Source organism: Strongylocentrotus purpuratus, unplaced genomic scaffold, assembly GCF_000002235.5.
Source record: "Strongylocentrotus purpuratus isolate Spur 01 unplaced genomic scaffold, Spur_5.0 spur5_scaffold_16, whole genome shotgun sequence".
In the NCBI taxonomy this organism is placed as follows: domain Eukaryota; kingdom Metazoa; phylum Echinodermata; class Echinoidea; order Camarodonta; family Strongylocentrotidae; genus Strongylocentrotus; species Strongylocentrotus purpuratus.
The window spans coordinates 8,980,380-8,996,858 of record NW_022145601.1 but is presented as its reverse complement, the minus strand read 5'-3'; the positions used below and the strand labels follow the sequence as shown (position 1 = coordinate 8,996,858).

Genomic DNA, 16,479 nt, shown 5'->3' with positions numbered 1-16,479 from the left:
AGGATTTCCCGGACAAATTCGCGAGTTTGTCATTCGAATTCATTTACTTTGCATTTAAGTTAGCGCAGATCAGCTTTGCCATGCCAATTATCATTCAATTTTCCCGATTTTGTATTTAATTTAGGATTTTGGTCGAATGATTTCATAGATCTGTCATTCAATTTAGAAACTACTCAACTAGCATTCAAATTAATCGTCACTTGTCGAGGCGTCATTTTTATATTTCAAATTAACACCTGTCATTCGTATTCGAATTATGTTTATTCAAGTTAGGAATGTTAGGGGGAAGAAATGCAACACACGTTTACAGCTTTAAAAAAATGCAATTAAATACATGATTTGCCATTGGGGTCTTTTCTGTTATTCAATTTATTAATTTTGAGGACAAAGCATATGTTTGTAGTCAGACATTAGGTAAAGAAGGGGCGAAATCAAGGGATATGGCATCTCTGAACGGACATGTTCATATACCCCGGAAAAGTGGGGATACAAATCCCCCTACCCCAGTCACAATATTGTACCCTTCCTCCATAATGAAATTGTGATAAATTTATGATAAAACACAAGACAAACAACTTCCTTACATGAACATTTCACAAATATTGAGACCATCAAGTCCGTAGATGTAAGTCTTTTTTTTAACAATCAAACTTAAAGGCTGATGAATATCTGATAAATCTAAAAGTATATAAAGAGTATAAATGCAAGAACATAAAATAGGATGAAATACACATGAAAAACGATCTTGAAAGAAAAAGAATGAGCTAGTATAAAAAGTGTTTAATAAACGAGAAATGTATATTGACCATTAAGTTTAGTGCACAAAGTGCTAATTTGAATGCTACAAATGAATTAGAATGCTAAAAGTACACCGTCGCGATGTCAGAAAATCGTGTTGCGCTAAATCGAATGACCAAATAGCGAAAGAAGCACTTTGTTCATTAATTGGAATGAAACATACATAGATTCTAACGAAAACTTCATAGATTTGAAATCTAGAAAAAGGAATATAAACCCGAGATATACCCGACAGCACTAAAACCGTCGAATTTGAACGCAAGACAAATGAATTTGAATGACAAGCTCGCGAATTTGGCCGGGAAATCCTATATTAAACGGTAATTTCAATACCCTAATAATAAAGTCATGTCCGGATTACGTCTGGAATACGAGTTCGCACATTTTTAAACTTGTTGCATTCAATTTCTTTTCGAGTCACCGAATTTTCTAAACATGCACATTCAAATTAAAGCTTGGTTCAGTCAATTGGGAAATGCGTAAGGGTCATTCAATTTCGCCAATGTTGAGTGGGAGCTGAATTCTTTGGCGAATTGCGGTTTCATATTCGTCTATGGGCAACCTCTTTCGCAATCGGGTCATTCAAATTAAAACTAGACCTCTTAATCAAAGTATGAGGCTGGATGTTCATTCGGATATTCAGTATTTCATGTTCATTTGTTTATTCTTTTTCTCTATGATCTTTTCTGACATGATTGCACATTATACAATCTTCTTATTTGTCTGATATATATATATATATATATTGCATTTTATGTTTTCTCTTTCTTTCGACATTTTTGTTATTTTTGTTGAAAAATCTCTTTATTCATATCTTCATATTTTTCATTTTAACTGCCTTAGGGGTTATTTTTCAAATGGTTTGTTTTGATCAATCTTGATTGAGTAGGTGATCTTTCTTTTCATATAACATCTCATTCTTTATTCATCATTGTATTTTGTTTCCATCATGTCCATGTCTATTAAACCTGAACTCTACCTAAAATATCTGTTTATATATAGCTTGTGCTTAGAAGAGAAGTCACAAATTGTGCACCTTCTCTGGGAACAGTCACCTGTGCAATGACAGAACGAATACGCATGTCATTCCTCCAAGTAAACTTTGCATAAAACTATTCAAACAGAAGTATATTAAGTGACAAATTAACATCATACGAAAAGCAATGCACAAATGTCACATATGTATGCCTAATCACGAAATTGAATGCAAGAAGACATACCATCGACTGTCCGGCGCGAATTTGAATGCTCTTTGCACGCTTTTCTAAATTGTATGCTCGTTTTGCACGTCTCCGTGGCAAGAGTATGAAATCGCATGCTACTAAATCAAATTGAATGACGAAATTAGCTTTTTGATTGTTGATCTACATAGTCATTCAATTTCGCACGAACTTGAATGAACGTAACGTTAATTCGGATGCTAAGTTCACGAAGTTGGGCGGGAAAACCTATATTATATTAAATTAAATTAAGATCAAATGATACCGGAAAGTAAATGCAACCATCATTTTCATGATTTTTGCTGATAACCTTCTTAGAACATATAATGAAGGAGACAAATCGTGGCAGGTCATTGCAGTCGAGTAACAAAGGCCTGAACAGCCTTATAACCTGCTAAACTGTTTGTTCTGGGTCGTATCCGGATACCTACCCCCTGGACATCCACACCCGGATAACCGGCCCCAGTCAACTACCCTCTATAGGACAACTATCCCCTAGAACAACTACCCCTTAGGGCAACCACCCTCTAGGACGACTACCCCCTGGGACAACTTATCCCGGACAACTACCCATAGGACAACTACCCCCTAGGAAAGTTGTTCGGGGGTAGTTGTCCTAGAGGATGGTTGTCGTAGGGGGTAGTTGTCCTAGGGGTTAGTTTCCTGGGGTACTTGTCGGGGGGTAGTTGTCCTGGGGGTAGTTCTCCTAGGGAGTAGTTGCCGTAGGGGTTAGTTGTCCGGGGGTAGTTGTCCTGGGGTGTAGTCGTCATAGAAGGTGGTTGCCCTATAGGTGGTAGTTGACTGGGGGTGGTAATCCGGGGGTGGATGTCCAGGGGGTAGGTGTCCTAGAACCGTTCTGGGCACATGGAGTATGATGCAGTCTGAACTTGAACGAAGGCCGGGTTTTGCAGAATCGTAGGGAGACATGTTCATATGATAGCCAAGATCTGATTGGCCGCCAGTGAAATTGTTTCAGCAAAGAAGTGACAGGGTCGTGCTTACGGGCCATGAAAAGTTTATTAAACAGACGAATTATTTCTCTCAATTTCAGTTTGCGACAGGCCTACCAATCTTGACCCAAACATCAGAATTGATCCTGACACGGAAACATACGCAGTATATTATCCCTTTACTACTTCCTGCATTACTGGTTACGATAAGACAGGACCCGACGCGTACTATTGCTATGACGGAGACCCTGATTACTGGTATCCTATTGATACTAGTCCTCCGTTTCTGTCTTGTTCAGGTAAGCAAACAAAAGAGTATATAAATAATTCATTTTTGTGAGTACTTTAGTGAATATGTACTGCACGCAGGTCAAGTCACAGTCAGATATTGAACAAGACTTGTCGAAGTTCAATATAAAACTACGTGTTGAGAAAACCAAATGACTGGCCACATGTCTGATTTTATAATATTATTTGGCCTTTTGTATCCCAAGGACAAAGCCCGTTATAAATTAAGCTATGTATTGATGACTATAATAAGGATAAAAACAGCTGCAAAAACAAAAAGAGCAGCAATAATAATACAAATTCTTATAAAGATGATGAAGATGATACCATTACTACAACTACTAATGATGGTGATAATTATAATGTTGATAATAATAACAATAATACTACTTATACTATTAATAATGATAAAATTATTATAATTATTATTGTATTTGTTTTTAGTATTAATTTTATTATTATTATCATAATGTTTATTATTCATACAATTATTATCTTTTAGCGCAAGGAGTACCGTGCCCTAAACCAAATTTTACTGACTCTGCGGTGGTGATCACACCAGAAAAGGGCTCTTACGATACGGGTGAGCAGGTCACCGCCTCCTGCTCAAGCGGGACATTATCAGGAGATGATGTTGGGTCATGCTTGTCAGATGGAACATGGGATTTTACAACTCAGCCATCATGCCTATTAAGTATGTATGAAAATGGATAGAGTTTCTATCAAAATTAAAGATGCTCAAAAGAGAAAATCAATTTTCTCATATAGGCCCACATATATTCATGCATACATGTAATTGCACGTGTGAGTGTGCGTGTGCGTGTGTTGAGGTTGGTGCGTGGATGTGCGTGTTTTGGGAGGCAAGCCCAAAGACAGTTGCCAAGGTATTTGGTCATGTTATGTCTAATATATAACAAAGTATCGTGGAATTGTGAACATAAATTGACATGAAATGCAATGTTATCTTGATATTTGGTCCGCCCTCCAGCCCGAATATCAATTTTCTTGTTTCTCAGAAGATCAAAGAAATTATCTACCCACTTTTTTAAAGCGAAAATATTAGAAAATTCATGACAATTTCAAAAAGACCCCCTCCCAGTCAAAATTATGAGGTGACGACAGTCCCCCAGAAAATTAGAAAACTAGACATTGTGGTAACTTTTATTTACCTCTTCTAAAATCATTTTTCGCTATTATATACATTCATAGTAGAGGCCCCAACAATTTGGAACTTTCTTCGTAATTATATCAAACTTTTCCCATCACTTAATTCATTTAAGAGAAAATCAAAACCGTTTCTTTTACAAAAAAATTAAAAAATTATGTCTTCACGTAGTCAATTCGTGTTTTACTCTCCCCGTTTCTAATATCCATTTGTTTTCTCCCGTTGCGTTCTCATGCTTTTCATTGTCTCTGCATCATTCACATCGTGCGCTCTCTCCCTTTCCCTCTTCTTCTCTGTTTTCATGTTCAGCCCTATTTATACTATTTATACTTTTGTACTGTCCTGTTCCTTTCTTTTGTGTGTATGCGTTTGCGTCTTATAATGTCATTATTCTTCGTAAGTCTCTGGGTCTCTTGTTTACCCTGATGTAGGAGCAGTATGTTATGAATTTCGAAATTATGATTTTATAATTCTGTTATCATACCGCACTTACATATCAATCTTTTTTCCCTTTCTTCTTTTTCTTTCAAATCTACATGACTTTTTTTGTATTTGTTATATAAGTTCATGAAGGATAAAAAGGCATGTTATCTGCAGATGACTTGTAGGAGAACTTGAATGATCAGTTATTTCATGAGGATACCAATTAATTTGTATCTTACCTGTTTATATGCTTGTGTGTATTTATCTATTTTGTTTTTGCTGCTATTATTCGTTTATTCTTACCAAACAGGGCCTCATGGAAGACTACCAAAATGGTGATATGTGCCACCCTATTAATATTATAAATAAATAAATAATCGTTATTTTAGGGATCCACATTCTACAAGCCCTGCTTTTCAGTTGATTCCTACATTTCCACAGTTTTTCCAGTATTTCCACAATATTCCAGTATGAATTCCAAGTGGAGGTATCGTAAGGATGATAGCTGCCTATATGATTTAGATAGATGGGTCCCTTGGTGGGTGAATATATTCGCATTTAATTTGTTTCTAGCCTTCAATTGGCCTAGAGCTTGAAGAATTTTCAGCGATTAAACAAATTAAAGAGTCATGAATTTGTGAAGGTGCAATTATCAATCAAACAAAACTCTGCAACTCTATGACGTATCTTGCGACATCCCCTCCCATTTGCCCTGTACTAAAACACTTCAAAAATCTGTATTCTTCCTCAAGAACATTTTCAATCATGCATTCCCCCTAAATACAATTATTGCAAATATGTTTTTAAGCAACCCCTGATGAAACAAATCTATTCTGTCATAAATAACTAAGAAATGGAATTTTATGAAATTATCTGTAGAGAGCAACTTGGAAAGGAACTCGCACGATAGATCACAATGATGTCGAATAATGTTTCACTGATGAAAATATAAAAAATCCATAACTTTCCTATTTCTAATTAGATTTTGCTCAAACTTTCACTGAATTGTTTGTCTATTTGTTCTGCTTTTATTAAAAACAACTTATTATTAGGGTTGACTTCCTCCTTAAAGGCTAAGTCCACTCCAAAGATAATTTGCGTTCAATAGATGTAGAAAAACTAGAGAAACAGAGCCCAAAAAGAGGAAGTTAGGATTGTTTTAAAGACAGTGTGAAAAACTATGGAACTTAGAAAATCACTATACAACTTGCCAATTTGGTTATCAAGTTGTGACGTCATTGCTTCACTATTTATTAACTGCTTTATATATGTTTATCCCATTAATTTTCCTTTTTATCCCCCAAAACTTGATTGTCCCATGCCTTTGCCCAGGTTATGATTTGCTTCTATCGAAAGTAAGTTATTTTTTGGAGTGGACTTGCCCTTTAACGAACAGAGGGTAATGTTCTGGGGTAGGGGGATGGGGTGGGTAACTGTTTTCGGGGTGGTTGTCCTAGGTTGTGTTCGGGGGATGCTTGTCCACGAGGGTAATTGTCCCTAGAACCCAATTGAATAATAATGTCAATTTTTTTCTTCACATGATGAATATGCATGATTTCAGCTTGTGCAAGGCCTACCAATCCGGACCCCAACCTTGTGATAGACCCTGACAAGACTTCTTACGGAGATTGGGCACACATTGCCATCTCCTGCTCACCTGGTTACGAGATGACTGGACCGGGTTCGAGCTACTGTTACCCGGATGGTACCTGGGATCCTAATCCAGATATTGCGATGTGCACAGGTTAGGACGATATTCGGATGGTCTTGGGCAGGCGCGAACCAGGGGTGTGCCGAGCGGGCCTTGCCTGGCCAAAAAAGGCGGGCAAAAAAAAAAAGGTTTAAAAAAAAATGTGACCAGAAATTTACCTCTTTTTTTTGCTAAGGGGCGGGGGGCTCACTAAGTGCTCACTATGGCACCCCCTCCCCCACTGAGCGAAATATCGGCCGGCGCGATTTTCAAATATCCGGGGGCAAAAAAGAAAAAGAAAATAGTGCTCACTACCCCCCCCCCCCCCCCCTCATGTCTGAGTCTTCAAGTAGGGGTAGGAACCCGACTAGACAGAAATAACCGTCTGATATTGGAACATTCTTTAAAAAATGGACAGTTATTGCTTTAATTTTTTCAGTGGAGCAGGACGTAGCCGAGTCTCGACAGAACAACCATCGTGTCGAACGTTCGTTCTGAATATTTCTTAATGCGAATTAAGATGGGAATTGGTTCCAGGGAGAGTGTGGGTTTCATAAAACCTCCTTTCATACATTTCCTTTTATCTTCTTCCTTTTCATCCGATTCTCATTTGTCATTTATTTTTCTCACTCGCATCGCGAGAAGCAGGCGAGATGGTGAATTGCCGTTTGGTCTAGACCCAGTTCGTCTATTCCTATATGGTCTACACTCAGCCCTTCTACTCTTCACATGGTATAATATTAATTTGGTCTACTTATCATTTGGTCTAATGACCATTTAGGCTAATAGTCATTTGGTCTATTCTCCAATTAGTCTACAACCCATTTGGTCTATTGTTCATCAAGTCTAATAATCAGTTAGTCTAATTCCCAATTCGTATAATGCCATGTACTCTTGTATTAATTCTGTTTATCCTGCTCTCGTATCTTTCTGCCTCTGCCCATATGTATATATCTCTCTCTCTCTTTTATATATATATATATATATATATATATATATATATATACATATAAACATGTATGTAGAGCTGTGTGTGGACCAAACGGGAATGGACCAATTGAATAGTACTGGTTTTTAAACAAAACGGCAATAAACCGGCGAGTCATTGCATGTCACCTTCCTAATGCGTTGTTTTTCATTTTATATGCTCTTTAATAAGAACTGTGCTCGAAACCAAATTTTACGGACCCTGTGGTAGTGATCTTTTATTATTATTATCATCATAATTATCATTTATGTGTTTTTCAAATAATTGTTATCATTTAGCGCAAGGAGTGCCGTGCCCTAAACCAACTTTTACGGACCCAGCGGTGGTAATCACACCAGAACAGGACTCCTACGATACGCATGAGACAGTCACTGCCTCCTGCTCAAGCGGGACATTATTAGGAGATGATGTCGGGGTATGCTTATCAGATGGAACATGGGAATTCACATCGGACCCATCATGCCTAAGTACGTATGAGAAGGGTTTCCTTTCTATCGAAATCAAAAATACTATATTTAGAGAGAAAAATCGATTTTCTCGTATAGGCCTATCCATCTATCTATCTAGTATCTTCTCCCGATTCGGAGGTTGATTGCAACATCTCTCCATTTCATCTTCTGCCATTCTGGTGCACTCCTGCAGTATTAGTCCACTCCAGTTTTTGACATTCTCTCCCCAGTTGATTCTGGGTCTTCCTCTAGGTCTACTTCCTTCCACTCTTCCTTCCAATACATCCTTTAAGAGGCTTTGGTGCCTTTTAACATGACCAAAGTATTTGATTTTTCTCTCCTTAAAGGGATAGTTGAGTTCTGTTTTCAGACCGCAAATGCGTCCAAAGTGCATGGTTATTGCTCTTATTCTTATCTATGACATTTATAGTGCCCTTTTAGACCCTAAAATTGCTATGAAGGTAATTTTAGACCCCCAAATGTGTGAAATTTAGCCAATACGATCGCACCAATTCAGCTCTACTTTCAAAAAAACACGGTGACCGTTAATTAATTATTTAATTAAAAATAACAATACATGAGCCGGCTTATTGTGGGTAATATAAGCAACACGAAAATTCCAACAAAAAAGCCAACATCGGCATTGGCTGAAATACGACGTAAAAGGTGTTATTTCGTTTTTTTCAACGGTTTTTTTCAAATTTGTCAAAATATCTAATATTTGTGGTGGTACACAAGTATTATAAATCGTTATATTTCAGCCGTCTCTGAACCGACTTTGATCAAACAAAGATGATTTTGATATTTCAATATTATGTTCTTTCAAATTTGACACTCATTTTTTAACTAATCCTACTAGTGCAATTTGTTTACGCCCTGCCATGTGCATTATATCTTTGTTGGTTTTCATTCGTTTCAAGGATATTTCATCATTCTTCTGTAGATCCACATTTCAAAAGATGTTATTCTATTTTCCATGGCCTTGTTTAGTGTCCATGTTTCTGCTCCATATAATAGGACAGACCATACATAACAGTTTACTAGTCTCAACCTAAGCGCAAATTTCACCTTTCTATTTGTGAATAATCCTTTCATTGCCAGAAATGTATTCCGAGCAATTTCTATTCTTCTTTTTATTTCTGCTTCGCATCTGGCATCATCTGTGATATTTTGTCCGTAGATGTAATTACTGGCTTGCTCAATGATATGTCCATCGAGTTTCAAACATAATCTAGGCTTAATCTCTGTTCTACAAAAAAATCATTGACTTAGTTTTCTTGAAATTCATGCTTAGACCAAACTCTTCACTTTTGACTTTTACAATATCCAATATATGTTGTGAATCTGCTTCATTCTCTGCGCAAAGTACAGTGTCATCAGCATAACGTACATTATTATTATTTACACCCCCAATACTAACACCGTTCATATCTGAAATTTGCCTGAATACCAACTCTGTGCACAAGTTGCACAACAGAGATGGGGACATTACGCATTCCTGATGTACTCCTCTTTTGATTTTTGTGTAACCTGTGATTTCATTGTTAATTTTGATGGCCTACTAATACATATACGTGTGCGTGCGCGTGTGAGTGTTTGTTTGCGTGTGTGGGGATGGGTGTATGGATGTGTGTGGGTGGGAGTGTTTTGGGAGTTGGCAAATCCAAGGACAGTTGTGGAGATCAAACAGGACAAAATTGCTTTGAAAATGGTTTTTTAACATTATTAATGGCAGCAAGACGCAAGCCACAATGATCCCCATTATACTAAATAAATTCATTAAAACCCGACATGGTGTAATATTAGCTTTAATAAAGGAATTTACTTCGAACTCAGACTAACTTTTTTGTTAAACCATATTTGAACAAAAATGGACCCCATCGTCGCTTTTAAATTGTAATAGACTGAGTTTGCTGAAGTTTGAAATCATCGATATGCTCGTGATTGAAGTCCAGCTGATTTAAGACAGACAGCCCGTTTACAAATTTGTATTGCATTATGTTTGCCAATTTGATTTTGCTGTGTGATTTTCTTTCTGTAGACCATCTTATTATTTCTCTTTACCTCTGTCAAACTTGAAGGTGATTGTCATGCTCCACCGAACAGCAATGTCACTGGTTCTTACGCACACGCCTCTGTGGTGGCATTCTCTTGCTCTCAAGGGTTCAGCCTGAGTATCGGTTTGGACTCTGTAGCTTCAACTTGTGTCGATGGGGCATGGAGTCCACCAATCGCTTGTGAATCAACTGGTGAGGCCATTATCAATCTAGAAGCAATGTATGAGCATCACTGAGTAGGACGCGGACCCTGCTGGAAAGAACACACTCATTCGCACTCATTCACAGTGTGAATCACACTGTGTTTCACACTATGAATCACAGTGTGCTCGACAATGTTAAATTTGGGCGTTTTCACATTGTGGTCGATTCGTTTCACACAGTGGATAATCGGAAAAGGAAAGAACACACTCATTCACACTCATTTACAGTGTGAATCACACTGTGAATCACAGTGTGCTCCACAGTGTTAAATTGGGGCGTTTTCACATTGTGGTCGAATCGTTTCACACTGTGGTTCACAGTGTGGATAGCCGGAAAAGGAAAGAACACACTCATTCACAGTGTGAATCACACTGTGTTTCACACTGTGTTCACAGTGTGAACTGTGATTTCACACTGTGATTCACACTGTGATTCACACTGTGATTAACACTGTGAATGAGTGTGAATGAGTGTGTTCTTTGCAGCAGGGGAAGGGCGGTAAAGGGTCTGGTGTGGATTTCCATACACTATTGGTGGTTTGACTGTCCGGTGGAAGAGGAAAGGGGGGGGGGGTTAGGAGGGCTGACATCTCTCGCCCGAATATTAAACTCTCTTTTTTTTCTTAGAAGGTCTAAAAAATAATATACATGTATACACTTGTTTTACTTTAAAAAATAAGAAAAGCCATGACAATTCCAATAGACCACCTCCCAGCAGTAATAATGGGGTAACAGCAGTCTGCGGAAGGGGCAGGGGGGTTAAGGGAGGGGGTTCCCCCTCCTTCTACGTTTTTTCATGTTCGCACATTCCGATTAGCGACGCACAAGTCTGTTTCCAGTTGCCGTTTCTTGATATTTGAAAACTGTGCGATCATGTTGTAAATGTTAAAGTATAGAAAATGCACCATATACTTCTGTGAAAGTACTCACTGTCACCTATTTCATTTCAGGCTGCTCCCCACCCTCTGTTCCACCAAAGGCGACTATCGAGGATCCTCAAAGTTACCCGTATAAATATAATTCAAGAGTGATCATGAAGTGTATTGGTGACAGGACCTTGTCTGGTCCAGCGTTCTCATATTGCAACAAAACCGGCCAATGGGACCCAGACCCTATGACAATCAAGTGCCTCGGTAAGGATTGTTCATGGTTTCGTAAATATCACTGTATTCAGCCATCAAATTCACATGGTTTAAATCAATCTGAGTTCACTGTTGCTATGTTGGACAATCACATCATATGCGGATCAGTGCAACTTTAAGAGGTGAACAAACTTCTAACACTATGTAATTAGGTCTATTTCGATTTCACATTAGTGACAGTGAAAGCCAACACTTCCCAGAAGACCGAAGATACACATAAAACAAGTTTCACGAGACTAAATTAAAGCTCTCGGAAACCTTTAAATTCCTTCCTAATTTCAGTCACGGGTCTAGTATAGCGAATCTTCATCCATCTGTGTTTCGTTAAGGCCGGCTCACCTAGTAGCGGCAAACGACGGAATCACAACGATTTTTTTTTTTTGCCGCCACAAAAATTTCGACGTGCTGAAAATTTGCCGACAAACGCGAATGATAATTTCGGCCGTCTGCGGTCGCTAGCGGATTCGTCAGCGACAATTGAAGGCAACCCACGATGATTGGCGGGAAATTCAATATTGCAACTCGCAGCTTAACGTAGCTTGCGCTACCCCCTATTCGTCAGAGTGGGGGCTGGCCTTTAAAGAGTGCATCACCGGCCTAAACAAAAAACAAATAATGTACAACTGGATTATAAAATAAACCTAAAACGTACTTGGCATTATGGATGATAGGTTTAGGGGCATGAGGGGAGTGAAGGACAATAAGAAATTCCTCACATGGAACCCAACCATGCTTACTCTATTCCATACAAGCGTGTAAGGTCGCATCAACTATGCTCCTCATCAGTAGTAGTTATGTTTACTGAGTTTATTTAAAACTTTCAGTAGGATTATTCATTTTGTAGAAGTAATATAAGCAACTCATATTTTTATTATTATGACAGCTACATGTACATATGGAGGCCCTGACATAAAAAGCAGCACTATATGGGCTTGATAAGTATCCTTTAATTTCCACCTTTGTAGATCAGTGCGTGACACCGCCCTTCGATGACCCGAAGATCATTCACACGTCACAGCTATCGGGGAGCTCCGGCCAGTCCTTCTACGACCATTCAGACACCATCAGGTTCTCATGCGAGGGTGGCATCTTCGTGGATGGACCGTGGAAGGCTGCCTGTCACGACGGCACCTGGTTTCCGCACATTGGCGGTCACCGTCCAGTTTGTAAAAGTACGAATATACTTGAACAGTAACGTTGTGAACATAAAGAGGTCCACACAGTGTACACAGACACGGATCCAGAGGGCAAAGGGGGCACGCCCCCCCCCCCCCCCGACCCCCCACCCCGCTTATTCAGCGGCCGGCTGGGTCGTTACGAAATTTTCGGCCATTTTGTGCCACTCCGGTAAGAAATTCCGGGATCCGCCCCTGGTACATAATGTGTCCTCACTGTGACTATAATGTGTCCACATTGGGGCCATATTCCCCCCACTCTGTGAACGTAATCTGTAAACACTGTCACAATGTGAAAAAATGTTTATACACCGAACATTATGTGCCTATGCAATATAACCTGTCCACACTGTGAACATTACGTTTCAACACTGTGAACACAGTATTTCCACACTGTCATAAAAATGTGTTCACTCTGTGAAAATGATTGTCCACTGGTCTTCCCCGGTGGATTAAATGAGAATATTAAAGGCCATTACGATAATAGATGATTATTGGCAGGGTTATCAGAATATTAATTATTTCAACAAGCATGACGAGTACGTCCGTTCCCCATTTTGTTGTTAATTCCCCCTAAAGTTAAGGAGGCGGGCACCCGCCAAGTACCCCTTAGCTACACTACTGACGTACACTGTTTTTTTGTTGTTGTGATATCCATGTACAGACAACTGCACCGCACCAGAGAACATGTTGAACGCGGGGGCGGTGTTCCACCATTCCGATAGTCACGTGTTTGAGTGTGATGGAACCCCGGGAATGATGAGGATGGGCGGACCGAGGTCGGTCTGCAAGCACGGGGTCTGGACGCCAAGAATACGATGTGCATGTGAGTATTGCCGCATATTTGATTTGTTTACACATAAATGTAAGTCTAGAATTGAAGAAGAAAAAAAAATATTTTGAAGATTTATTGATTTCTTTCAACGGAAGCTCCAAGCAGACGTGGGGGGTGTTCCACAAAGACTAAGCTCAACTTTAAGCTGGACTTACCTATGGCAGGCTGTTCATGCCACTGTTTGCTCTCACCATTGTTGAAGAAAAAAGTCTTAAATATAAATTAAGTTTACAATGCAAGTAACTTTTTTTTCTTCAACAATGAACTATCAAAAAAATAAATTCGGTAGATTTGTGACGTCCCTTGAGAGACCAATGGTGAGAGCAACTAGTGGCATGAACGGCATGTTATAGTTAAGTCCAACTTAAAGTCGATCTTAGTCTTTGTAAAATACTCCCCTGGCTTCAAAGCTACCAGACCAAAAGTCTCTGCTAGCGCACAATGACAGTAGGTCTAGTTTTGTGATGCGTCTTTTTGGAGGTGAGGCACAATTATTCATGTCGACGAATTTATACACCTGATCCCTCTGCGCTTATGATATTGAAAAGATTTTAATTTTTTTGTTTAAACAACAAAACGCGTTATTTTATGAGGGCCTGAATTATATTTCAATGTATATCCTAATTTAACTATTAGGGTGTATGGAATTACAATTCCATATCCCGAAATCTATGGTTAAATCATTTAAAGTCCGTTAGATTGTAAAGACGGGATATCCTATAGTCCCACAAGACCCAAAGAGATTCCCAGGCCCAGGGGACTAAAGGTCCCTGAGACCGACCGAAATTCACGAATTATTCATCGTGTGTCAGTCGCATGTAAAACCTGACTATGTAACCTACATTTCAGCCAATTAGAACAGTTCGGTTTCGTGATCCTTCAGGTGAGTAGAGGATCCGCGGATCCGGGCTTTTTCTCAAATGGGTTCGGTCTTGCGGATAGTCGTTCAACTGCATAGGCTGCAAAATATAGACTGATGCCGAAAATAAAACTCGATGCTAAACCCACTTTAAATGCTCAAAATGAAACCATCTGCAACTGCTCTTTTTAAGGGCAGTGAGCCTAAAACAATGACTTGTCATTATTTGTTTTAGATCTGAATCAAACATTTTCTTGATCTTTTAAATCTCATGCAGTGAATAAAGATCTGAGGAGTAAGCCCTAAGTGATCTGGCAGACGAGAAACTATCCGAAGAATCCCGGATTGCTTGATATCTTTTTCTTCTACTTCTTCTTCTCCTTCTTCATCTTCTTCTTATTATTTTTTCTTTTCTTCTTCTTCTTCTTCTTCTACTTGTTCTTCTTGATCTTCTTCGTTATCCTGTACTATTTGTAACGAAAAATGTTGTTGTATATAGGCTACTATAGCTTTCACTTTATGCAGCTTACGTTTGAGTTTTGGCAAAATGTGGAGCGCGGTCGAACGTACTAAGAACGAAATGGGGATGAGTTGAACTATCTCTAAACGGGGAGGTTGGGTTAACAACTATCTTTTTAAGAACTTCATGGACGGGCTCCGACTGGCTTGGACGGGAAGGGTGCTCTAGAACTCTGAGCCTGTTAAAAAAATGTCCCCGTCCTGCAATTAGACGGAGTGCCCAACGTACTTTAACCGAGATGGACGTACTACGAACGGAATTGCCGTACTTTGATCCTACTAGAAACGTGTTACACCGTGATGTGGTCGAGCATCAATTAGGAAGAACGCGTTGTTTTGTTTAGTTCTCGAACCAGAACGGGATTGCACAGCACAATAGGAGCGCGGTCGAACGTACTAAGAACGAAATGGGGACGAGTTGAACTGTCTCTAAACGGGGAAGTTGGGTTATAAACCAACTTAAAACAATTTCCGAACTAGTATAAAATGGTTTGGATTTTAATTACCTTGTCATATTAAAGTTTCACTTTGCAATAATGAAATTAAAGTTAGTTTTTAAAATCGATGAATATCTACTTTAAAAAAAATACACTTTTTTAAACTGGTAACCAATGGATATTAAACAATTTAGGTAAAATTGGGTCTCTAGAGCGAGTGCCTGTTATGAGCCTTGCTGTTGTATTCTGGATTCTCTGAACACGATTCAATTGCTTTCGGGGTAAACGATAGAATAGAGTATTACACTTTACATGTTATCTATTATATCATTGGAAATGATTAACAGCCCAGTATTCCCCTCCTGAATTTTGACCCCCCCCCCCCCCCACGATAATAATCTGATCTCTGGCAAACTGTATCGTTATCTGTGTGTGAAGAATTTTTATGTGTATCCGGGGTTACCGTGTGTCACTTAGTGAGTCATTAAGGCTCGGTATATTTGTTCAAATCACAATTATGAACATTACAGCAAGTAAGATCAACAACAAAACAGATTCATACTGTATGTTGGTTCTAGATTATATGACGAAAGTAGACTGTTTGTTTTAGATTATACAACTATTGTCGACCAAAGTCTGCAACAGATTTACAGGAAATCTATTGTAGATTGTGTTTCGTTGGTTATACTGCTGGTTGGGCTTCTTTTTGTTTAACTTTATGCTTTATTTCGTGTGTTTCTTGAGCGAGGAGAAGCAGAAACATGGCGGCGATCAAGTCATCTATTTCAGTAGGTGTAGGATTGCTAATCATACTTTGCTCTGTGCAGTATTCGTTACAAGGTACGTGGTTTTATAAACATTATAATTGCTATTTTATTTTCTAGTTACCTTTTCACATTATTTTCGGGAAAACGTTTCGTCCTTTACAATAAAGGCTCATAAAACCCTTAAGAATTAAACTTATTGAACCGTAATTCAAATACCCTAATAATCAAATCATGTTCGGATAACGTAACGTCATCGTCAAGTTTGACACATTTCAACACGTGACGCACGCTGATATCTTGAAAGTCTTTGCGAGCGTGTTATAATTTTATTCAAAAAGATCAGACAATGTAAATCCAATGTCTCGCCCTGTGCCGCGCAATATTAGGGACTTTTTAATTGAGTGGAGGAGAACGGCGTGAACGTCCACTGATCATGCATGTCCATGGCAAGACATTAACATTTATTTATATTTCTTGATATCAAGAAATGATTTGTTGTTGTAAAGCAATGGTA

At 38.8% G+C, this 16,479-nt stretch overlaps 2 protein-coding genes across 2 annotated transcripts in view; both read left to right on the top strand.

The window, feature by feature from the left end:
* The first annotated feature begins 6,395 nt into the window (after positions 1-6,395).
* On the top strand, positions 6,396-14,548 carry LOC105439361 (sushi, von Willebrand factor type A, EGF and pentraxin domain-containing protein 1-like). The gene is made up of 8 exons (XM_030987711.1): positions 6,396-6,588; positions 6,974-7,021; positions 7,801-7,989; positions 10,053-10,220; positions 11,182-11,364; positions 12,339-12,545; positions 13,213-13,374; positions 14,520-14,548. Exons 1-8 carry the CDS (start codon positions 6,396-6,398, stop codon positions 14,546-14,548), a joined length of 1,179 nt encoding a protein of 392 aa, XP_030843571.1.
* Positions 14,549-15,910: 1,362 nt separating this feature from the next.
* Positions 15,911-16,479, top strand: part of LOC105441890 (ZP domain-containing protein-like) — a 43,400-nt gene continuing 42,831 nt past the window's right edge. Inside the window, exon 1 of the mRNA XM_030986725.1 lies at positions 15,911-16,038. Within this exon, the coding sequence (XP_030842585.1) occupies positions 15,960-16,038 (79 nt within the window). The 5' untranslated portion in view covers positions 15,911-15,959. The remainder of the gene's footprint in view (positions 16,039-16,479) is intronic.